Genomic DNA, 26644 nt, shown 5'->3' on the forward strand with positions numbered 1-26644 from the left:
GGGGGTTAAGGATCCAGCATTGCCCTGAGCTGTGGTGTAGGTTGCAGATACTGCTTGAATCTGGCATTGCTGTGGCTGTGGTGTAGGCCAGTGGCTACAGCTCTAATTCGACCCTTACCCTGGGAACTTCCATGTGCTGTGAGTGTGGCCCTAAAAAGACAAAAAAAAAAAAAAAAAAAAAAGTTAGTACCAAATCACCTACCATCTTCTGTTGTCTTTGTTTCTTATGTGCTTGTCTTGACTTTGCATGTAGCCTATATACTTTTTAAAAACAGCTTTCTGATTAACACCTGTTTAGAATTCTCTACAGCAATGAGAGCTCTTTTGAGTACACAGTAAGCATGCAATAAACAGCTTCTGACCAAGAGTTTACCTTAGATTTTGGACAAAAATCTATAACTTAGATTATGCCTTTCCCTTTTATTGGTTTAAAAGTTAAATTGAACAGGTGATGTACCACCAATTCATTCTACAAAGGAGCTGACATGATGTTCTATTTACTTTCAATAACTCCAAAATATGTTGCTACTAGAGGTTCTCATGCTAAGTGAAGTAAGTCAGAGAAAGATAAACACCATATGATATCACTTATATGTGGAATCTAAAATATGGCACAAATGAACCTGTATACAAAACAGAAACAGACTCAAAGACATAGAGAACAGGCTTGTGGTTCCCAAGGGGGGAGCGGGGAGGAAATGGGATGGACTGGGAGTTTGGGGTTAGTCCATGCAAACTATTACCGTTAGAATGGATAAGCAGTGAGGTCCTACTGAATAGCACAAGGAACTATATCCAATCTCCTTAGATAAACTGTGATGAAAAATAATACAAAAAAAGAATGTAGAGGGAGGGAGTGGGATGGACTGGAAGTTTGGGGTTGGTAGATAGAAACTATTGCATTTAGAGTGGATAAGCAATGAGGTCCTGCAGTATAGCACAGGGAACTATATCCAATCACTTGTGGTGAAACATGATGGAGGATAATATAAGAAAAAGAATGTATATATATGTGTAACTGGGTCACTTTGCTATACAGCAGAAATTGACAGAATAGTGTAAATCAAGTATAGCAAAAAATTTTTTTAAAAAAGAATGTATATATATATATATGTATGACTGAGTCACTATGCTGTATAGTAGAAATTGGTATCATATTGTAAATCAGCTGCACTTTGATAAAAAAATGGAAAACATTTATCTCCATGTTTTATTTTACAAAAATGAATAAATAACTCATTACCTTGTTAAGCTATCACTGCATAATTTTATAGCTTATATTCTTGGATTCAAAAACAAAAAATGAGAAGTAAAATGAATTTTTCAATAACCACAGGAAAAGCAAGTGAATTTTAAAATAAATTAAACAATATTTTAAAAGTGAAGAAAGCAACTAATTTTTAAATGGAGTTCCCAAGATACAGTAGTAGGTATTTGTTGATGCTGACCCAGGATCCTTCCTCTTTTTTAAAAGCATTCTGGTTTTTCCTTAAAAGATATGTCCTTCTCCATATAGTTCATGTAATTCCAACAAAGCTGAACTTCTCTCCTCATCTTCCAGCTCTAGGAAGAGCATCAGATGTCTTTAGCCAATCAACATGCACCATTTTTTTTCCTACAATGACTGGTTCAAGTTTGGGCAAGAGACATAAGATGGTCCAATGAGTCAAACTCAGGATTCTTTTCAGGAAAGCTGGGACCAAGTTCCCTTATTTTAATTCTGAACAAGTAAATGTCTGGCTCTACTCTTAGGTCCACATAGGTAGCCATCCTGGAATAAAGCTGGCACTGCAGAAATCAGCAAAAACAAAGAATCTGAGCTCTTGGCTATGAATAACAACAAAAAAAAATCTAGTACTAGTACTTAACCTTATCTATTTGAATGCAGTATTCATGAAAATCAAGAATGTCTCTTTTTACCCGCACATCTAGGGTCAGTTAATTTACGACAAAGGAGGCAAGAATATACAATGGAGAAAAGACAGTCTCTTCAATAGGTGGTGCTAGGAAAACTGGACAGCTACATGCAAAAGAATGAAATTAGAATATTCTTGGAGTTCCCGTCGTGGCGCAGTGGTTAACGAATCTGACTAGGAACCATGAGGTTGCGGGTTCGGTCCCTGCCCTTGCTCAGTGGGTTAACGATCTGGTGTTGCCCTGAGCTGTGGTGTAGGTTGCAGACGCGGCTCGGATCCCGCGTTGCTGTGGCTCTGGTGTAGGCTGGCGGCTAGAGCTATGATTAGACCCCTAGCCTGGGAACCTCCATATGCCGTGGGTGCGGCCCAAAGAAATAGCAAAAAGACAAAAAATAAATAAATTTATAAAAAAAAAGAATATTCTCTAATACCATACGCAAAAATATACTCAAAATGGATTAAGGACCTAAATATAACACTGGATACTATAAAACTCTTGGAGGAAAACATAAGCAGAATACTCTCTGACATAAATCACAGCAATATCTTCTCAGATCCACTTCCTAGCGTAATGAAAATAAAAACAAAAATAAGCAAATGGAACCTAATTAAACTTAAAAGCTTTTGCACAGCAAAGGAAACCATAAACAAATGAAAAGACAACCCACAGAATGGAAGAAAATATTTGCAAATGAAATGACCAACAAGGGATTAATCTCCAAAACATACCAACAACTCATGCAGCTCAATATTAAAAAAAAACCACAATCAAAAAATAGGCGTAGTACATAAATAGACATTTCTTCAAAGAAGACATACAGATGGCAAAAAAAAAAAAAAAACCCAACCATAGAAAGATGCTCAACATTGCTCATTATTAAAGAAATACAAATCAAAACTACAATGAGGTATCACCTCACACCAGTCAGAATGGCCATGATCAAAAATCTATAAAAAATAAATGCTGGAGAGGGTATAGAAGAAAAGGAACCCTCCTGCAATTAGTGGGAATGCAAACTGGTAAAACCACTGTGGAGAACAGTATGGAGATTCCTTAAAAAATTAAACATAGAACTAATGTATGATACAGCAATCCCCCTCCTGGGCATCTATCCAGAGAAAACAGTAATTCAAAAAGATACATGAACCCCATTTTCCAGTGCAGCACTATTTACAATAGCCAAGACATGGAAGCAATCCATATGTCCATCAATAGAGGACTGGATTAAGAAGATGTGGTACATATATACAATGGAATATTACTCAGCCATGAAAAGAATGAGATAATGCCATTTGCAGCAACATGGATGGATTTAGAAATTATCATACTAATTGCAGTCAGACAGAGAAAGACAACTATCACATGAGACCACTAATATGTGAAATCCAACAAAAAAATCATTCAAAAGAGCTTACGAAACAGAAACAGACCCAAAGATTTTGAAAACAAATTCATGGTTACCAAAGGGGAATGTAAGACAGGAGGGATAAGTTAGGGGGTTGGAACTGACATGTACACACTACAGTATATAAAATAGGTAACAAGGACCTGCTGGATAGCACAGTGGTACTTACTCAATACTGCGTAATAACCTATATGGGAAAAGAATCTGAAAAAGAATGGATATACACATATGTATAACTAATTTACTTTGCTATACACCTAAAACTAACACATCTTTCTAAGTCAACTATTCTCCAGTAAAAAAAAAAATTAATGGATGTTTTTTATTTATTTGTACTTCAACTTATAAATGAACCAGTCACACTGGCACTATTATGATGTAGCAAAATACCAAACATCTTTCCACAAATACTAGGGTGATAACAAATGAGTGATTGCAGTAAAAGGGGCAGAGGAAATCAGTGAAGCACATGGTAGGGTTAAAAACCCTTCACCTTAACAGGTAAATAAAATTTATTTTAATAAATAGATATAAGAGCAAAAAAGTCACTTTTTTATTTACCCAAATATGAGGTAAGTTTTTTCTTATTTGCAATTGAAGGCAAGCTAGGTGATACAGACATCTATACTAAAATATAGATTATACTGACATTAGTTTAAAGACAGCATTTTCCAGGAAATCCGGAATATCACAAGGTGTATGGCAGAAATAAAGGCATTAGTAGGATGCAATGTACAACGTGATGACCATATTTAACTGTATGGAATAGAGAAAAGTTGTTAAGAGAGTAAATCCTATGAGTTCTCAATACAAGGAGAAAAGTTTTTGAACTCTTTTCTTTCTTTTTTTCTTATATGTATATAGAAAGATGCATGGTAGCCGAACCTATGTGGTAATCATTTCATAATATATGTAAATCAAACTATCATGATATACCCCTTACTTTTACAGTCACATCCGCCAATTATCTCAGTGAAACTGGAAAAATACAAATATATATGGACTTTAAAGAATGAAGTGAAACTACAAAAAAGCAAGTGGATCATTTTCAGTAAAGAGATACATTTGTTCTTCTGAACAAATGAGCTTTTAAAGCACTTTTGTTCTGTGTGAGTAGCAAATCCAAAATAAGGTACTCAGAGGCAGGTTTTCTTCTATTAGTATTTTTGCACACATAATGCTAACTTTTACTTCAGTTGTTGAGAGAACTGGCAAGTTTATCTGCCCCTGAATTAAATGCTTTCTCACTATATCACACAAAGTTTTATAATGATCTATAAAAAATGCCTTTATGTTGTATATGCAATAAATAATTTTAATGATTAAAAACTAAAATGATGAAAACACTATTTCAGAAAGATACATGCACCTCAATCTTCATGGTAGCAATATTTACAATCACCAGGATATGGAAGCAACCTAAACGTCCATTGACAGACCAAACAGATAAAGAAGATGTGTTTTATATATATATATAATATGTATATTATATACATATACTCACACAATGGAATGTTATCCATAAAAAAGTTTGAAATTCTGCCATTTGCAACAACATGGATGGCTAGAGAATATTACATCTAGTGAAATTAGTCTGACAAAGACAGATGTCATAAAATATCACTGATATGTGGTATCTAGAAAATAAACAAATGTATATAACAAAACAGAAACCACCTCACAGATACAAAAAACAAATGAATGGTTACCAAAGGGGAGAGAGAAGTGGGGAGGGGAAAATTAGGGGTATGGGATTCAGAGACACAAACGACTATATATAGACTAGATAAGTAATTGGGACATATTGTATAGCACAGAGAATTATAGCCATTATCTTGTAATAACTTTTAATGGAGTATAATCTGTAAGAATAGTGAATTGCTATGCCATGCATCTGAAACTAATATAATATTGTAAATCGACTCTACTTCAATTAAAGAAGAGCGTTAAAAAAACCTAAAATGAAATGTGCCAATGTTTTGCCTTGACCAGTTTCTAGAGAAGTAATAAAAATGCCTCAGTATCAGAGAGGAAACTTTAACATAAATTTAATTAATATTTGAATATTGAAATTAAGTGGAAATTAACTCTCTGGGACATTTAAAATTTTTCTAGATGTTCAAATTATTAAACAACACAGATTACTCGGTTCAAATCTTTCATAGGCAATATAATTTACTTGGTACATGGAGCAAGTACTTGAAAAATGTGTATTTTTGAGCATCTTCATAAATGACCCAGAAACTTAGAAGCAAGAAGCGATGTGTCACCTCCAAAAGCAAAAATACTGACTGCTGTGTACAGGTTCATGGTACTGAGAAAATTAAGTCAATAAAAATCACGGTAAGGTGCTTTTATTTTCCCCCAACAGAGCAAAATCCACAAACCTAAAATAATTATTCTGAATTAGGCCATAGCACTAGCTTAATTGGTTACTGTTTTATTATTCTGAGGCTGATTAAATCGAAAAATGATCAAAGAATTCTGACTCACCAGATTAAAATGCTCAAAATAAGCTATAACACTTTAACTTCTCTCACATTATACAAGAAATGTAATGCTTACCAAATAGTCTTCTTATTTCTACCCAACTACTTTTGACAAAATAAAAAATCTGCTCCAAGCCTTTAAAAATACATCCAACATCAAAACACTCTATGGTTCATTTGGATCAACATATCTAAATCCACATTTCTTGTAATCTTGTCAATAGCTGCAACTAGTAGACTTCGCTTTTTAAAAAAATATAGAAGGTAATCAAATAGCATTTTTTTAAATGGCCCAAGCAGGCTTCCAGAAAGTTTAAATATTTAATGCAATGACATCATTGCTTCCTTTGGCAATGCCAATCATTTTTTGCCTCTTAATGATTAGAATACCTTGCATGCTAATTTGAAAATGAAACCATAGAGTTGAGAGCATGCAGACACACAAACACACTGACACATGCCATTGGAATTCAAACATTTTTTCTTAATTTTCCCAAAGAAAAGGTTTCTTTTCTGTGATTCCAAAATATTTGCTGTAAGTTTTCTCAGTCACTCAACAGTGGTCACACTTAACATTGCTATTTTTAATCTCTTGTCTGAATTTAACAATTTTGTATATAAGCAACATCTCAATTCCTAGTATATTAGACATATTATACCTACAGAAATTAGAAGAAGACCTAGGGATATAAACAGATCAGTAATGTTTGGGTAACAGGATAGTAGGGCAATAAAAGTCTTAATATAGAACTCTTCCCTTACTGAGCACGATGTTTTATCTGTGTTCATATCCTTATCTAAGCTCTCTTAAAAGTTGCTAGGGAGTTAGAGCAGACAGTGCTCCCAGGCAGTGTAGAGACCAAGAAAGGAAATAGATTCATTAAAACAAACCTGCCCCAAGCGATACACTCAATATTCAACAGCTGCTTAACAGGTCTAGTGCACAACTTGCCAAAGATATAACCTCAAAGAATGAATAATGTCAACGTAATGGTCCCCAAACTCATGCAGACAACACATGACAAGTCACGTACCCGGACTTCGTGTTCTTTGGAGTTATATTTATATCTATACTTTGAAATATATTCACATCCACACAGCATTTTAGGTTATTTCAAATTCTTTATATATGCCAATGGTTTATACACACACACACACACACACACACACACAATCAATAGTCAAGGTAAGGCTATAAAGGCCTTCTACAAACAAACTTTAGCTGCAGAAATCTAGAGGGGATAAGCAGAGCCCAGAATGAGCAGGGTCCAGTAACTGAACACTTGGGAAATTGAGAAATGTGATACATGGTGGGAATGATCATATTTTTGGAAAAGGGAAATTTTCTGATTGCCATCTAGGATCTTGATTTCATACACAAGACAGGAAGACATGGAAGCTGGCTGTTTAAATATGCCTGAGGCTATTCCTGAGGCCTTGGGTGCCTATATTTCAGAGGTAGATTCTTCACTGAATGGAGAGAGAGGCCTCATCCAGGGAAATAAGCTATCATTAGCATCTGAGGTGACAAGGTTGATTCATACTATTCCTGAAAACTGTGAGTGTGACATATCCTTACTGAGACAGAGGCTACCTTACTCCAACCTAGGGGTACTGAGAGCAACACTTTCCTTCAAAAAGTGTGTTCGGGAGTTCCCGTTGTGGCTCAGTGGTTAACGAATCTAACTAGGAACCATGAGGTTGCGGTTTGGTCCCTGGCCTCGCTCAGTGGGGTAACGATCTGGCGTTGCCGTGAGCTGTGGTGTAGGTTGAAGTTGCGGCTTGGATCCTGTGTTGCTGTGGCTCTGGTGTAGACTGGCGGCTACAGCTCCGATTAGACCCCTAGCCTGGGAACTTCCATATGCCTCGGGAGCAGCCCAAGAAATGGCAAAAAAAAAAGACAAAAAAATAAAATAATAAAATAAAATAACAAAAAATAAAAAATAAAAAGTGTGTTCGATCTGCTTAAAAAGTTCGGGTGCATAGAGTTCTTGGTCTCAAAATGGAGAAACTACAATTTGTGGCCAAGTGATTTTGAGGGAAGATGTTACACTTCAAAGCTCAGGATATAATTATGCCCCATCCATTCCTTATTCTCACATTAAAAAACAGATTTTAAGCAAAAATACATCCTGATAGCCCTGACTGAATGTAGTGGCTTCAAAACATACCCAAGAAACAACCAACTGGCTGATCTGTTAGGTGTGTTTTTTGGAACCTGCCTAACAATTTTCAAGTCTGTTGAGATAATAGTTACTACTCTGCTTTCAAATGAAGATGCCTTAACAGATCGAACTGAAAAAGGGATAATTCCTAGTGTGTATTCTTAAGGCATCATCATTGCCATTGAACAGAATTCTTATCTTTCGTTTTGTTATGTCAAGTGAATATTTATTAAATCATGAAAGTACGGAATCAGGTTGTTTGGATGTATGCATATTTAGAGGTCTAAAATTAGAATTTGCTTTGTCAATAGAGACAATGCTTTTTCCCTTCCTGATGCTATAAACTACCCTTCTTGAGAAAGTTTGTACTGTGTGAGATTGCTAGAAACCTCTTGAAGCTTTGGCCTCAAAGAGTTTCTAGTTACAAAATGAGAAGGTGACCAAAAAAATCAGTAAAATAGTTTATGAAAAGGTATATTGTTTTCATAATTTTCTCAGTAAACTGAACGATTATGACAAATATCAGAAATGAAGTATTGCTTTCAATATTTCACTGAAATATTTGAAGACAAAAAAAATTGCTTGATTAGAGAAATCCTGTTTTTTCTCTTTCTGTTTAAACCAAATTGCTTGCCCCTTAAATAAGTAATATATTAACAGGCTGGGATTTAAAATATACCAAGAACAGGTAGGAAGAATAGTTTGGGTTAACAACTAAAAGAGGAAAAAACAAGATTTCTCTAATCAAGCAATTTTTTGTCTTCAGCTTTCAAAATGTGTTTTTCACATGTAAGAAGATAAAAAGAAGAGCTTATTCTTTAAGTCATATTTAAGAAAATGTGTTAAATAAGTACTGAGGTTAAAATATGTCATGTTAAAATAATGGAAAAGAGATGATTAATGATTAGATAAAGATAACATAAGAAAAATGATTAGATAAAGATAACATAAGAAAAAAGTGACACTTTCTAGTTTGGTTGTTTTAACTATCAAAAAGTTAACAAAACAGAGACCTTTTTTTTGTTGTATTGCCAGTGGCAAGAGCAGTGCTGGCATATGGTGTGTGTTCAGTGAATACACTCATTTCTCTCTCGCTATTTGTAGCAAGTGCTTTTTCTAATAATTCAGCTTCATGCCTTCTGCTCTGAACCTATATTGTACCAAGGAAAAGTTATATATTGCTCATCACTAAAGATGAGATTTTTCTACAATCTTTCCTCTACTCCCTGGTTCAGATAATAATGATCTCACAGCTCCAAAGAACAATCAGCCAAAGTAACAGATATTGTCCTCAATTGATCTCCAAACCATCTGTTATTTATTGAATAGCTTAAGTAAGGTGATAGCATTATATCTAGGGATGAGGATAATAGCCAACATTTATTATGCATTTAAAATGCAGTGTTCTAAGCACTTTATCGTTATACTTGCCCTGTTCAGTAAATACTACTATCCCTATCTTAAAGTTGGGGAAATGGAGTCACTGAGAGATTAAGTAACAAGCCCAAGGTCACACAAGTAGTAAGTAAAAGAGCAGGGCTTCAAAACTACAGACTACAGCATCTTTCATGAAGCCCTCATCTCTACATGTAGTTTTCCTGGATTAATTATACATATTTCATTGCCTTACTTCTCTTATTCAATAGAGCAGAATCTGTCTTGCTTCTGTGTTTGTCTGCACCTAGGGATGTATTTATCTTGCACTTCTAAAAAGACAAACCTTTGTTGTTTGGGATTTTAATGTCAAGGTTTTATTCTATTGCTGCTGTTCCCTTCTACTTGTGTTTTCAAGCAGCTATGTCATTTGAACTTAAAATTTTAAAGGGTTACAATTTAAAATATTGTACCAAGGATGTTCAGACAGAACACATGAGAAACTCTTGCACAGACAGTTAATAAGTGTCTTTTGATGACATTTTTGCTTCCCCTGTGTTTCAATTCCTAAAAACCCCAAATTTTAAAGGGCAACTGTTTGGAAATGGAAAGATATGTACCTTCACAATGATATGATTTTGTGACCCTTTAAAATCATTAAACAAAAAAAATTTCCCAGTGATTTGAAAAGAACAGAAAATATGGTTAAAGTCAATTATGTAAGCATACTCTGATGAAGCTTTAACCTGTACTTCACAAATCTAATTTCACGTAAGATATTTAAAGTACTAACCTACCATTTTTATTATTTATTTATTTATTTATTTAGTCTTTTTGCCCTTTCTAGGGCCACTCCCACGGCATATGGAGGTTCCCAGGCTAGGGATCTAATTGGAGCTGTAGCCGCCAGCCTATGCCAGAACCACAGCAACGCCAGATCTGAGGAGCCGCATCTGTGACCTACATCACAGCTCATGGCAACGCCAGATCCTTAACCCACTGAGCAAGGCCAGGGATGGAACCCTCAATCTCATGGTTCCTAGTTGGATTCATTAACCACTGAGCCACGACAGGAATTCCTAATCTACCATTTTTAGATATGAAATTCATTACTTTGCATTAGTATTAATTTTTGGGGGGGTTAATATATAATGATTTTTACTTTTTTCCATTATAACTGGTTTACAGTGTTCTGTCAATTTCCTACTGTACAACATGGTGACTCAGTTACACATATGTGTATACATTCTTTTTCTCACATAATCATGCTCCATGATAAGCAACCAGACATAGTTCCTAGTGCTACACAGCAGGAGCTCATTGGTAATCCATTCTGCATCTATTAACCCCAAGCACCTCATCCATTCCACTCCCTCCCCCTCTCCCTTAGCAACCACAAGTCTATTCTCCAAGTCCATGATTTTCTTTTCTGTGGAAAGGTTCATTTGTGCCAGATATTAGATTCCAAATATAGTGATATCATACGGTATTTTTCTTTCTCTTTCTGACTTACTTCACTCAATATGAGAGTCTCTAGTTCCATCCATGTTGCTGCAAATGGCATTATTTTGTTCTTTTTATGGCTGAGTAGTATTCCATTGTGTACATACACATCTTCCTAATCCAATCATCCATTGATGGACATTTGAGTTGTTTCCATGTCTTGGTTATTGTGAATAGTGCTGTGATGAACATATGGGTGCATGTGTCTTTTTCAAGGAATGTTTTGGCCAGATATATGCCCATGAGTGGGATTGCTGGGTCATATGGTAGTTCTATGAATAGTTTTCGAAGGTACCGCCATACTGTTCTCCATAGTGGTTGTACCAGCTTACATTCCCACCAATAGTGCAGGAGGGTTCCCTTTTCTTCACACCCCCTCCAGCATTTGCTACAGTGGACTTACAATGATGGCCATTCTGACTGGTGTGAAGTGGTATCTTGTGGTAGTTTTGATTTGCATTTCTCTAATAATCAGTTATGCTGAGCATTTTTTCATGCACTTGTTGGCCATCTGTACATCTTCCTTGGAGAAATGTCTATTCAGTCTTTTGCCCATTTTTCCATTGTGTTGTTGGTGTTTTTGCTGTGAGGTTGTATAAATTGTTTGTATAGTTTAGTGATTAGAGCCTTGCCAGTTGCATCATTTGGAACTGTTTTCTCCCATTCTGTGAGTTGTCTTTTTGTTTTCTTTTTGGTTTCCTTTGCTACACACAAGCTTGTCAGTTTGATTAGGTAGGTCCCATTGCTTTATTTTTGCTTTTATTTCTGTTGCTTTGGGAGACTGATCATAAGTTTGATGTCAGAGAATGTTTTGCCTATGTTCTCTTCCAGGAGTTTGATGGTGTCTTTATATTTAAGTCTTTCAGCCATCTTGAGTTTATTTTGGTGCATGGTGTGAGGGTGTGTTCTAGTTTCAATGATTTGCATGCAGCTATCCAGATTTCCCAGCAATGCTTGCTGAACAGACTTTCTTTCTCCCACTTTATGTTCTTGCCTCCTTTGTCAAAGCTTAATTGACCATAGGTGTCTGGGTTTATTTCTGGGTTCTCCATTCTGTTCCATTGGTCTGTATGTCTGTTTTGGTACCAGTACCACACTATCTTGATGACTGTGGCTTTGTAATATTGCCTGAAGTCTGGGAGAGTTATGCCTCCTGCTTGGTTTTTGGTCCTCAGAATTGCTTTGGCAATTCTGGGTCTTTTGTGATTCCATGTAAATTTTTGGATTGTTTGTTCTAGTTCTGTGAAAAATGTCATGGGTAATTTGGTAGGGATTGCATTGAATCTGTAGATTGCTTTGGGTAGTATGGCCATTTTTACATTAATTTTTCCAACCAAAGAGCATGGAATATCTTTCCATTTCTTTACGTCTTCTTTCATTTCCTTGATTAATGTTTTATAGTTCTCAGAATATAGGTCTTTTATCTCCTGGGTCAGGTGTATTCCCAGGTATTTGATTTTTGGGGGTGCAATTTTAAAAGGTATTATATTTTTATATTCCTTTTCTAATATTTCATTGTTAGTATACAGAAATGCAACTGATTTCTGAATGCTAATCTTATATCTTGCTCCTTTGCTGAATTTATTGACCAGTTCAAGTAGTTTTGGGGTTGAGTCCTTGGGGTTTTCTATATACAGTATCATGTCATCTGCATACAGTCACAGTTTTACCTCTTCTCTTCCTATTTGGATGCCTTTTATTTCTTTTGTTTATCTGATTGTTTTGGTTAGGACTTCCAATACTATGTTGAACAACAATAGTGAGAGTGGGCACCCTTGTCTTGTTCCAGATTTTAGTGGGAATCCTTTCAGCTTTTCTCCATTAAATATTATATTTGCTATGGGTTTGGCATAAATGGCTTTGATTATGTTAAGGTATATTCCCTCTAAGAGAATAACTCATTTCAATTTTCATACTGAAGAAAATCTTAGTATTTTCACGAAGGACAACTATCTCTCTGAGGCATGGGATAGAATTATGCAGGCAGTAAGCTCTTAGTAAATTAGTGAATGTAAAAAAATATTTTAACAATTGATTAGTTTGGGGTTGTGTAAATAATTATATCTTATATAAAACCACATTTTGGGCTTTTCTTCCTGTTCATATTCTTATTTCATTGCACTGGCCAGGGCTTGAATGCAATGTTGAAGAGTATCACTAACAAGAGTCCTTTTCTTGTTACTGGCTTTAATGAGAATACTTCTAATATTTTGCCACTTAGGGAGTTCCTGCCATGGTGCAGCGGAAACGAATCTGACTAGTATCCATGAGGATGCAGGTTCAATACCTGGTCTTGCTCTGTGGGTCAGCAATCTGGTGTTGCCGCGAGCTGTGGTGTAGGTTGCAGATGTGGCTTGGATACCCTGTTGCTGTGGCTCTGGCATAGGCAGGCAACTGTAGCTCCAATTCAACTCCTAGCTGGGAACATCCATGTGCTGTGGGTGCGGCCCTAAAAAGCAAAAAAAAAAAATTTTGCCACTTAGAATGATGCTTGCAGTGGCTTTTGGTATACTTCCTCCAGAAGCAGTCTGATATTACGAGCTGGGAATTTTTTGGGATTATTAAAATTTAATTTTAAGTTATTTATTAATTTAAATACATGTTTAAAGTATCATTTAAATGATAATAAATCAACCCATATCTATACACTGGATGTTTTTTAAACAATTTAAAGTTGTTTTTCTACACCTTCAACTTATGACTTTAGCCTCAGTGATACTTTGTGCTAAGGTGCACTAATATATTTTAGATACTTGAAAAATTTTTTTACTATTGTACCATAAGCAGATGTAAACAATACTTTTCAGGTTTATGATACTCCATTTAGAATTTTCCACATTTGGAATTTGCCTCTAAAAGCGATTTTCAAAAATAATATTTAGCTATAGCCATATTTTATTAGTCACGTACTTCAATTTTCACCTATCCAGAATGTCTAGATTGAAACTTCTCATTCATTAACCCATTAGTAGGAAGCTGCAAGGGTCTCTAGGTGATCAATGTTTATATACTAGAAGTCCTGACCACTGGCTTACTTGAACTAGTAAATCACTGTTGCATCTGTGCTTAGGAGAATGCAACGTTATGCACTCAAATTAACAGTGTTCCAGAAGGTATGTGGAAAAGCCACTTATGCAAACTATAGATTTCACTTTTAGTTGCAATCTCTTAACCTACATCAGTGAACTGACTTTGTTACATTCTTCACTGTGATAAGAACAGGCAGCCATGTGCAGAAGCGCCCCTCTTGCACAAAGGCACCATCACCGAATCTGGCAATATGACAGCTAACAGTCACTGAGTTTTCACACCAGGCAGTGTCCTAAGTGCTGCACATGGATTAACTGGTCTAATTCTCACAACAATTTCTTTTCCTTTTTTTTTTTTTTTTTTTTTTTTTTTTGTCTTTTTGCTATTTCTTTGGGCCGCTCCCGCGGCATATGGAAGTTCCCAGGCTAGGGGGTCTAATCGGAGCTGTAGCCACTGACCTACGCCAGAGCCACAGCAACGCGGATCCGAGCCGCGTCTGCAACCTACACCACAGCTCACGGCAACGCCAGATCGTTAACCCACTGAGCAAGGGCAGGGACCGAACCCGCAACCTCATGGTTTCTAGTCGGATTCGTTAACCACTGTGCCACGATGGGAACTCCCTCACAACAATTTCTACGAGGGAGGTACTGTTATTATCCTGCCCCTTTCAGAGAGGAAGGCACTGAAGCATGGCTACATGAGTAGAAAGTAGATGAGCTTGATACTCTAGCTTCAGAATGTGTATTCTTATCTACTTCACTATGCTGCCTACCCATGCAATGTCAAAAGAGGTCTCGGACAATTTTAATGTCTTGAAAATGTGTATTCAATCTCATGGATTCAAGTACAAAGAGTAGAAATAATCAGAGATTTCAGTTCTAATGGTGTAATATATTTGTATACAGATTTATAGTATTGACCATGTTCACTAAATTATTGGGCAAATCTTCCCAATTAAGAAATAAAATGTGCACTTAAGATATTGGTTGGAATAATACTTGAAAAAGAATTATGATGAACTGTACCACATATTAAAGTTTAAAAAATTAAGACATAACATAGATGCTAATATTTAAATATGGTTCTGCAATGAATCAATGTTTGGGGTATAAACAAAATCACTTAGGACCAAGAGTGTTGTCTAAACTCACAGTTTCCTCTCTACAAAATGGAGAAAGCAGCACGTGATCTCTGTGCAAATAACACAGTGAGGAATAATAAAATACTCTCGATAAATTCCCTTGTGCTTTTCAGAGTTTTAGACAGACATACCTGAAAAATTCCATTAACATGTAATGGCTTATGAACCCTCATAATATAGTGTAAAGGGAATTAACTGCATAGAAAGAAACTAAAAAAATAATGACTTCTGAGGAAGAGCCTGGGAAAGAGGAACTGTGCCTTTTTGTTACAGACAGTTTTGCATTGTTTTGATTACTTAAAATAAGAATAAATTCACATGCTACTTGTGAAGTTAAAACAGACAGAAAAAAGATAGACAGCCGGACACTCAAGTCTCATGGAGTATTTAACAGGATATCACAAGACCAGAGTCACCAACATGACTCTAGGCAAGCCACTTGACTCTGTGGGCTTCAGATTCCTACAGTAACTGCTATAGACATGCTGTCTCTAATACTCCCTTTCAGTTCTATACTAAAATAATGAGTGAGGGTCATAGTATGGGGAGAATGCAAGGAACTCGCACTCCCAAAATAAAGCAAAAATACGTAACAGTTCATTCATGGGAGACTTATCCTCAAAATAGAGTCCTGTCCCCATCCTATTGCCTCTATAGTTTTTGTTAAAGCGCAAAGCACCATTCTAATTTACAGGAGCAAAAGCTTTTCAAACAACTTCAGAAAAGAGAGAACACCAAAGTATCTATGGGAGATGTTGTAAACATGGAACCTAGCTCCAAAATGCAAAGTGGTTCGTTTGCTAATCAATGAAACATTAGCATAAGGAAGGAAAAGAAGGGCTATCTCTAAAGACTTTGCAGCCAGTCAGGTTATCAAATGCTAGTGAATTACAGAGGGGAACAACAAACAAATCCGTGTTTGTTAGAATGTTAGTCATTAGCTACACTACATGCTAGGCACACTGACAGGAGAATCCATTTTTATTCAGAACAATTAAAATAGGTTTATGAGTAGAGGTTGCAAATCTCTGATTGGTTTAAAAGGTCCTGGTAAGTCCTACCTCTTTCTCAAAGCAGCTCCCTTTCTCTATCACCCCAACCACCAGCACTCCATTCTAAGCTGGTATTACCTACTGTCTAGTGTTGACCTCAGGAATAGTCTCCAGTTTGCTTTGCATCTTTCCTGTTCTCCCTTGAAATTGTTCCCTCATCAAAATCCAACTCTGACCTTGTTTTACCTCCCACCTCCACCTCATATTGGGCTTAGGATAAACATCTTAAAACAAAACCCTTAATATGGCTCACAAGGTCCCAGAGCATCTGACTTTCCCTCTCAGGCTTCCTATATACCACATTTTCCCTTAATGTTTCAGCGCCTAGATTTCTTTTAGGCGCTTACATGTACCATTTCATTTTCCCTTAGCATACTTCATTTCCTCTTACCCCTCATTTTCATATTAGTTCCTTTCTTTAAGAGAAGAAATCACTGGAGGACATTATGCTAAATGAAATAAGTCAGACCAATACCACACGGTAGCATTTATATATGGAATCTCAGGGGAAAGAAGCCAAATTCATAGAAACAGAAGATGGAAAAGTAATTGCCAGGGGCTGAGGGATGAAAGAAATGAAGCTGGCAAAAGTGTATGAACTTTCAGTTTTATGAATAAGGCCTGAGGATCTAATGTATAACATGGTGCCTACAGCTGATAACACCTGTATAATTGAAATTTTCTAGAAGAATATAACTTAAACATTCTTTCCAAAAAAAGAAAGAAATATGTGAGGTGACGGATTGTTAATTAAATCAATGGGTGGAGGGGGGGATCCTTTCACAAAGTATATGTATAAAAATCATCACTTTGTATACAATTTTATTCATCAATTATACCTCAATATATCTGGGGGGAGAGGAGCAAATTAAAAAAATAAAATTGTCTATGGGTTTTTGGTTTTTGGTTTTTTTTGGGGAGGGGGGCACAAACCTGCAGCATATGGAGATTCCAAGGCTAGGGGTCTAATTGGAGCTGTTGCTGCCTGCCTACACCAGAGACACAGCAACACCCGATCCAAGCCACATCTGCAGCCTACACCACAGCTCATGGCAATGCTGGATTCTTAACCCACTGAGCGAGGCCAGGGATAGAACCCACAACCTCATGGTTCCTAGTTGGATTCGTTTCCTCTGCACCACGACGGAAACTTCTGGGTTTTTCTTTTTTTTTTTTTTTTTTAAGAGAGCAGTTTAGTCATCACTTCCTCAGACTCCACCACCCCCAGCCCCATCTCATCATGGTATCTCTAGCAGGTATTAGAGAGCACACATCAAATTCTTAAATACCTGCTGGGTGACTGAGGGAGGGAGGGAGGGAGTGAACAATGACTTCCAACAATTTTCTCTTGGTAAGCTTTATTTAGTGTCATTTTTTACAATTTTGCTTTGTTTTGTGATCTTCATCATAAAGGATCATTGTTTGGAGATCTTCTTGATGGTTTCACCTAGCATCTTAGTTGCCGTGGAATGTACATGTGGAGCTGTGTGATCTGAAGAGGCAGATTGCTCCAGTACTGTTTGAACTATTTACTGTCAGAGCAGCTTGTTTTCCATATTAACTCAGGAGAGAAAAAGAAGGGTCTTTTTATGAAATTTCAACTCAATTAAGATAAATTTAGAGCTATTTTTGCCATTTTACTCTTCTCCCAACAAGTCTTACTACAAATTAGTTCCTTTAAAATGCAGTAATATAGAGTTCCTGACGGTGCAGCGGAAACGAATCAGACTAGGAACCATGAGGTTGCAGGTTCGATCCCTGGCTCTGCTCAGTGGGTTAAGAATCCGGTGTTGCCATGAGGTGTGGTGTAGGTTACAGATGAGGCTCGGATCTGGCATTGCTATGGCCCTGGCATAGGCCGGCAGCAATAGTTACGATTAGACCCCTAGCCTGGGAACCTCCATATGCCACAGGTGCAGCCCTAAAAAGACAAAAGACAAAAAAAAAAAAATGCAATAATATTTGACTTGAATAGGCCAGTGAAGGGATAAATAGGCCATCTACCAAAGATTTAGATTTGATGATGCTTATGAATTAATTAATTCACATTTCAGGACAAAATGACAGCTAGCTTTCAGTCTTTCCACCCTACTTGTCCCCAGATAAAGCATAAAGGCAAAATACATGTATGAGTTTTATGTCAAAAAAAATTTAATTGCATGATTTTATTGCAAATGAAAATATCATGTCTTTTCAGATGTGTGTGTATATTTAGCAGGCTAGTAATTGCAATGTTAGAATTCTATGAGGATCTTGAATAATAATTCCACTCAATGCAGATTTTTAAAGACATCAATTTTCATCATGTCACCAAGCATACTGGAGAATGAATATTTCCTCTTTTTAGCTTGGAATGCCGAGGAACACAGATGCTCTTGCAAACTTGTAATCACCCAATAAACTGCTTTTCAGAGTCAAAAAGACAACAAAAAGTATCCTGACTTCTTTCTTATCTCTGGTTAAATGCAAGTACATGCTATCATCTTAACTTTAGAGAGTCTGTATTACAATAGTAATTATCCCAATTTAAAAACCAAGAACCCTATTAAGAAAGAACCATATGTATATATTTAGGAGGAGAAGTTGAAAACAAAATCTTTCTTGGAATCTGTGATCATGTATCCTATTCTATACTTGTGTGCGTGTGTGTGTGTGTGTGTGTGTGTGACAGAACAGAATGCTCCATTATGAGTTTTTGTTTTGAGAGCCAAGGATGGTTCTACAGCCATATGGGAAACAATTCAGTGTAACGGCCATGCTGGCCAACTGTGTAGGTTTTCTTCCTCTTCACAGCCCAATTCAAATTATTTGTGACAGTGGGCAAGGGCCAATGAAGAAAAACTCTTGGAAGCAACCCCTGAAAAGACATTTATCATTGCATATAGTGGATATATGCACCCCTAAATTTCTGGAGGTATAATCAATGGTCATGTAGTCTTGAACTTGCAATTAATGGCCATGGTCTGAACATCTGGAAGCTAATAAAACAATGGCCTAATCATGTGTGTGTTACCAAGAGGAAAGACTTCTTCTGGAATGAAACTTCCAGGATTGAAAGAACAAAGAATGGTAGGCATAAAATAGGCCAAAGGATTCAAGGAAAACAGAAGTAAATTCAGTAAAATATGTATCAAGAATACCAAATCAGAATATCATATTTGGACTCACTTACCATTAAAATAAAAGCAAAAGAAAAATACAGTGCTCCCAAAGTCCTCATAAAAGGACTGAAAACATAAGAAATTCCCAGAAAAAGGAAGAACAGTGTGGTCATAGATAAGAAACATAAACCAAAACGATCACAAACCATATTTAAGAAAATATAAAGTCTTCCACATCTTAAAAACTGGTAAAAGAACACTCCGGTTAAGGGGTATGGTGCTCATGAATCGTCTCACGTGGTAATTGCCCAAGCGTTTGCGGAATGCTTTTAGTATTCCCAGCATCTGAGTGACCAGACCAGGAGAGAATGGATGGCATTTAAGCCATGGACCTGACTCTTGTGGGAGGTAAGTAGGGTCTTGGGCCTCCCTAGAGAAGACAGAAGGTGCAGAGACAGCTACATGGGGAACAGTAAAGTATGCTCAGGATTGTCCTAAGAAAAGGGTCCAGACCAAATGGCCATGGGTTTGTGGCTCCAGCACTCATGTGTTATAAGACCTTGGTTTTCCTATTTGTGCCTCGATTTTCCCCATATCCAAAATGAGAATAATCATTGCTGATTCACAGCATTACAAGGATAAAGTGAGATGAAACAACACATGAAAACACATTAAAATTAAGAGTCTAGATGCAAGATATTCCAATTGGACTGTAGTTCTTCAGCTTTTGGAATCTATTCCAATCCAGACTCAGCTCTCTGGAAACACACTTCTAAAAGAGTCTCAGGGAGCTTCAAGCCCACCCTTTCTTATATGAAATCACATTCTCCTCTGCATATAACTATCAGGAGACTCAAATGGCACAGACTCCATTGAATAAGGTAGAAGACAGAGAGCTGCAGTTGACAATAAGTTCTACCCTACCCGTGTTCCAGAATTTCTTTTTCTTTCTTTTTTTTTTTTCATCTTTTTAGGGCCACACTTGTGGCATATGGAAGTTCCCAGCTAGAGGTCGAATCAAAGCTGCCACTGCCAGCCTACACCACTGCCAGCTTATACCACAGCCACTGCAATGCAGGATCCAAGTCACGTCTATGACCTACAAGCCGGCTCATGGCAACACTGGATCCTTAACCTACTGAGCAGGGGTGAGGGATCAAACCTGCATCCTCATGGAAACGGAATAGTGTTCATTACCACTGAGCCATCACGAGAACTCCCCAAAATTTCCTTTAGCAGCACAGAGCTATCACCTATTCTAGGATCCAGTTTGCTTTTTTTTTTTCAAGCTGTGGTAAAGCATATACAACATAAGCCAGTTTTCTTTGTAAAATCAAAAGCCAAATACCTATTTTAAGTTACTTTGTTCTATTACAGTGGCTGTTCTGATTTTAATGATTTTATTGGAGACTATAATAAAGATCTAGAAAAAAATATTCTTATATGAGGAATAAGAAGACACATATTTGTGGAGAAAATTGAAGAGGGGAGATTTCTCAGGCCTGATTTTCTTGGCAGCACCAGCACATGTTCATGTTGTTAACTGGTAATGATAGCTACCAAAATTTAATACAGCCAAAAATGTTACAGATCTTATCAAGGGACTCAGTCAGTTAGAAAAACACCATACATTTTAATTATGAATTTTTCTCACTCTAAAACTTTCTCACAATATGAAAATTAGGGTGAAGCCATCTGTCAGGATGCCTGACGATATAAATCTAAATCGAGCTAACTGAATACACTACACATAAAGATTATTTTAATCTAACACTAATACAAATCTTTCTGTAAGGTCTGTTACAATCTGGCATGATTGTGACTATAAACAACAGCCCTTACTGACCCTGGAAAGCAAATTATTGACTAAATAACTTTAGCTTGCTCTCCTTGAAAAGCCTCCAAGGCATATACATGTTGAATAAACATAGCATAATAACTGATAAAACTTTTAACAACTTCTTACCTTGCAACATTTGCCACCTGTCAGCTTTTATGAAATGACTATGTTCGACCAGTCATTTTGAGGAAAGCAACCAAGTCCTTTTTATAGATATGAATAGCGCCAACATATACGTGAACCTCCCATCAAAAGGAACCTTCTACAGGCAATGGAAGGCTTTCATTTCCATGCTTTTTCAAGTATCCACGCTACTGATTCATGCATGCAGTGGAACCTATATTTAGACAACCTTACTGCAATTTTTACACCCAGTTTTCTCTTACATCCTCTAAAGCAGTTATTTATGTTGTGCATCTGGGATTCCTATGCCCTTTTTCTGGTTCTCACAACCAGAAAAGGCACGGTCCCGGGACCAGCAGCATCAGCATTACCTGAGAACTTGTGAGGAATGGAAATTCCCAGGCCCCTCGCCAGAACTAAATGAGAAACTCTAAAGCGGGGCTCAGAAATATGTTTTAACAAGCCCTGAAGGTGACAGGCTAAAGCTGGAGAACCTTTGCTCTAGAGAAAAAAGATGTTCTCTAGCTATGAAGAAAAGTTTTTATCCCTTCCTTTGAAGCAGTCAATTTTGAAGTGTCCTATGTCTCTAAGCCTAAGATCTCAACATATTTCAAAGAATATACACAAGTTCTTTACAGATGATACCAGTCAAGTTTTTTTTTTTTTCCTCTTTAGGGCCACACCCAAGGTATATGGAGGTTCCCAGGTTAGAGGTCCAATCGGAGCTACAGCTGCCAGCCTTCCCCACAGCTACAGCAACACCGGATCCTTAACCCACTGAGCAAAGCCAGGGATCGAACCCGCAACCTCCTAGTTCCTAGTCGGATTCGTTTCCACTGCGCCACGATGGGAACTCCCCCAATCAAGTTTTTTTCATTTAATAAAGATTTTAAAATATGGCCTATTCTCAATAGTGTTAAAACATGGATGTGCATTTAACTAAAACTTTGGGTTGTAAGTGGGAAGTGTAGTTATTTAAAACAGTATGATATTATAGAGATAAAAATGGATAATGCCTCGTCTGTCATAATTTTCAACAAATTCTTCCCTACAATTAAGGTTAAAGAGAAGAGGGTGAGTCTAAATTTTCCCATCGTGTTTTATGGATCTAGACCTTAAGCCATTTATACAACTAGAGCCATATCTGCACGATGAATGAGTAAACAGAATAGGTAATAGTTATTCCTATATAAAGGCCTTCAAAGGCATGCTGGTGAGGTTATCCCAAGGAACGGATAGAGAAGAAACGGTTTATTTTGCCAACAGCCACCATGGTGAGGCCTATGTTATTAGAAAGGCTAAAAACTTTCAAAAACAGACAGAAGGAATGGATTTGATTATGAAGATATGCACTTCAATTTCTGCATAAATACATGATAGATACCAAGAAGAAAGCTTTGGGTAAAGCAGTATTTTCTTTCCCTTTCAAGCAGAAAAGGAAATAGGGATCGAGTTTATAGTATGATGTATTTTGGTTACTCTTTTACAATTGTTCTTAATTTCATTTTAAGAATATCATTTCCTGTCCTATATAATTGTTATTATGTGCCACATAAGGCTGTGGATCTTGAATTTTCCTGCTTTTCCTACTTCCTTAGGAGATCAGAAAGCCCACTGCTTCCCTTAGGCGTTTGGAAAGCCCACATTTGACATGTGAAGTATCCAAAAATAGTGTGATTCCCACTTATATAGCAGATTTCCCACTGGAATACTAATCTTTTGAGAATTTTTAAAATTTAAGGAGAGAAAAGGCTTTTACAGAGCAACACAACTTACGTGAATAATTCATCTTTCACAGATGTCACTGTCTTTCTAGAAAAAAGCACTATAGATTCTTTTTTAATGCACTTAAAGACAATGATAGACTGTGCGCTTGTCAAATTTTCAGTTATATTAAGAGAACGATCATAATACGTTAAGAAACTAAGAACCGCACGGCTGAGTTAATAAAAAAAAAAATTGGCTGAAATAAATTAGAGTGTTTATAGTAAATTTATCTTCTTGAGAGCTGGCTAAAGTCATTAAACCCATTTCATGAACTGATCCAATGTACATTCATTTACATCAGAGAAGATCGGAATGTCATACCTGAGACTGTGCGTTAATATTGGCTCCTTCCTTAACAAGGACTTTGACAACTTCTGCTTGTCCAGCCAAGGACGCAATGTGAAGAGCAGTATTTCCTTTCTGTTTTGGAGAAACAAAGCAGAAAATGTTAGAGGCTTCCAGATTTTGTCGAAGTCAAAATGCACAGGCATTATCAATTTTGCTGATGACATTAAGTGGTTAAAACTTGTCATTCTATCAAGATAGCAGCCCACCTTGAGAGAAGGTCATTTTTACCATCAAAACATTGGCCATCCCACACAGGATCTTCCTTCTACGTGCTCCACACTTTTGTTTTAGTGTTAAGAACACGGAAGAAGCGGGGTTCTTGCAGAAGCGAATAATTTGGGGGGGGGGTGTGCCTGTATGCATGTGTGTATATGTGACAATATTACCATTCATGTTATACTGTCACGAACCCAACTAGTTAGTATCCATGAGAACGCGGGTTTGATCCCTGGCCTCACTCAGTGAGTTAAGGATCCGGCATTGCCGTGAGTCGTGGTGTAGGTCGAAGATGCGGCTCAGATCCCGCCTTGCTGTGGCTGTGGCATAGGCTGGCAGCTGCAGCTCCAATTGACCCCTAGCCTGGGAATTTGCATATGCCATAGGAATAGCCCCTAAAAAAGAAAAAACAAATGAAAACAAAACAATGTTTATCTGAACCATTGAATTTAGTTCACCTTGCAGAGAAACTTAGGAATTTTAAGTGGTAGAGAAACTGACAATTCATAGTTCTATGAATTGTCTATGGTCATTAGAACATATGGCTGTTCAAAATATTTGGGGAATAAAATAGTAAATTTTACATGACTTATACAATGTTCCAAATATATTCTACCATTTGCTACATCAAAATTTACTACCTACTGTACCAAACAAAACTGAAAATAATTTAAATCTATCATGAAAAGAAAACATAGGCTAAGAGATTAAAAGGTGCCTATTATGTGGTTAAAATAGATGGAAAAAATAAAAAAATAAATCTGTAAATTCAAAGCTGTAAATTTTGAACACTAGTTCTCTTTTTGCCACAAACTCACTATGGGCTACTCACATACTATTTTGAAGGCTCAGTTGCCTCCTCTTTTTTTTTTTTTTTTTTTTGTCTTTTTGCCATTTCTTGGGCCGCTCCCGCGGCATATGGAGGTTCCCAGGCTAGGGGTCTAATCGGAGCTGTAGCCACCGGCCTACGCCAGAGCCACAGCAACGCGGGATCCGAGCCACATCTGCAACCTACACACAGCTCACGGCAACGCCGGATCGTTAACCCACTGAGCAAGGGCAGGGACCAAACCCGCAACTTCATGGTTCCTAGTCGGGTTCGTTAACTACTGCGCAACGACGGGAACTCCAGTTGCCTCCTCTTTAAGTGAGAAGCTTTAATGAAATTTCTGGATCTAAAATTCTACACTTATAATCTGTGATTAAAAGTGAACCTATAGGAGTTTCCAGATGGCTCAGTGGGTTAAGGATCTGGTGTGGTCACTGCTGTTGCTTAGCCACTGCTGTGGCACACGTTTGATTTCAGGCCAAGGAACTTCCACATGCCATAGGCATAGTCCCTCCGCCCCCAAAAAGGTGAACCTACATTTTAAAACATCTATAGCGTTTAAAGGACAGGAAAAAATGATAGCCAATAAACACTTAAGCAAGAAAAAGTAGTTGTTTAATAAGTTGTTTAATGAGTTACCCATATAAGTTGTATGGGTAACTCAGAAGAAGCAAGTAATTTGATAAACATTCAACTGTACAGATTTAACATTTATTTGATGTCAGGTGAAAGGTTAATAAAAATGTTTATTCTCTCTTTGTGTTTAAAGTAAAAAAATTCTTGCGTATTTTAACTTCACTGAAGTTGCCAAAGAGGTTTTCATTTGTTTGTTTTGTTTTCTGATTTCCGCGAGAACTGCTGCATACTGTAAGGTAAGCAGAGTTGCCTACATTTTGGCAAACATGCATGAGCTACTGGAAATCTGGGTGAACTGGCCATATTTCTAATTTATTCCAGCATTCTTTTTCTCTGTCCCTGATTAGGCTAGTGCCTCAGCTGGAGCTCAGAGTTCCTGCTGCCTCTTTCTGCATCTCCCACAAGCAAATTATTACACTACAGCCCAGGTAAGAGGCTTGATTTTGATTGGGTACTGTTTTTTTCCAAATTAAAATTTCACCTTCTAAAGACAAGGTTTGTCACCACTGGTGACATTTTAACAATATCTATTGTTTCTGAAATGATTCCCCAAAGACAAAGTTCAAATATATTTTAGCAAAAAAAAAAAAAAACAAGGAAGCAACAACTTCTAATGTACCAAGCACCTTATACATTTCTTTCAAAATGAGCCCAATTTGTTTACAAACACACATTACAGTGACAAAATCATATGCTAATAATTCAATCCATGACCCCAAAACCTCTTTTCCATTAGCATATAAAAGATCTATATATTCTCTTACCAAGTTAAATGACTGCATTAAAAGATGTAACAACTCAATTATAGCATGGAAATTTCTATTGAGAAGTTTACTGCATGGATTTATTTTAAAAAAATGAATTACCCTTGGGAAAATAGGTGTTTTTGTCTACAAAGGATTATGTTAATCTAGTCTCTACGTGAATCAAATGAAAAAGACAAAATACGAGAAAACAGAGATACAGAATTCTTCAGGCTCCGATAAGCCTCAAATGGAAATAATTCACACATTGAAAAGTTTGATGGACAGGGTTTCATTTCAGTTCCGTGTTGCTAAGAATCTTGGTGTTCCCGCAAAATTTTGCAATGCAGAACCAAGGGAAAGAAGCTTTAAAACATTTCCTCTTTTCCAAGAAAATAAACCCTACCAGCATGAACATTACCTTCGTAGCAGAATCCACAGAGGACCCTCTTCCCAGCAGCTCCTGGACCAGCCCCACGTGGCCCTCCTTGGCAGCCAGATGGAGAGCGTTGAGTCCATTCTGAGAGGAGAAGCAAACAAGGCTTCAGAAGCAGAGAAATGATGAGACAGAGAATTGCTGATCTTCCTCAAACACAAAACCCAGAGGACAGACAGACCCTGATCCCTTCATTTCCTCTTTCTTGTTGCATTAACTTGAAACTTTTCATTTCAGAGAGATTAATTTCTAGCGGTTTTGATTCAGAGAGGCAAAGAGGAAAATGTTAGAGATGAGGGTCTGACAACTTCATTTCAACAAAATTCTTTTTAGACTAAGAAATACCTACCTACTTTTCCAATGAGAGAAAAAAAAAAAAAAAAAAAGAGCAACTCTGTATCATTTCTTGTGCCAGCCAGAAGTAAAATTCTGTCCAGTTTCTAGAACATGAAGTGCTTTTAAATAAATCCTCTCACTTTATAACAAGTGGAAGAGAAATATCCTTTTTATAAAAAGGTACTAAAGT

At 36.9% G+C, this 26644-nt stretch overlaps 1 protein-coding gene across 1 annotated transcript in view; it reads right to left on the reverse strand.

The window, feature by feature from the left end:
- Positions 1-26644, reverse strand: part of ANK2 (ankyrin 2) — a 355178-nt gene that overhangs the window by 162810 nt on the left and 165724 nt on the right. The window contains 2 exon segments of the mRNA XM_021100703.1: positions 23232-23330; positions 26104-26202. Coding sequence (XP_020956362.1) covers positions 23232-23330; positions 26104-26202 — 198 coding nt within the window.

This window comes from Sus scrofa, chromosome 8, assembly GCF_000003025.6.
Source record: "Sus scrofa isolate TJ Tabasco breed Duroc chromosome 8, Sscrofa11.1, whole genome shotgun sequence".
Lineage (NCBI taxonomy): Eukaryota > Metazoa > Chordata > Mammalia > Artiodactyla > Suidae > Sus > Sus scrofa.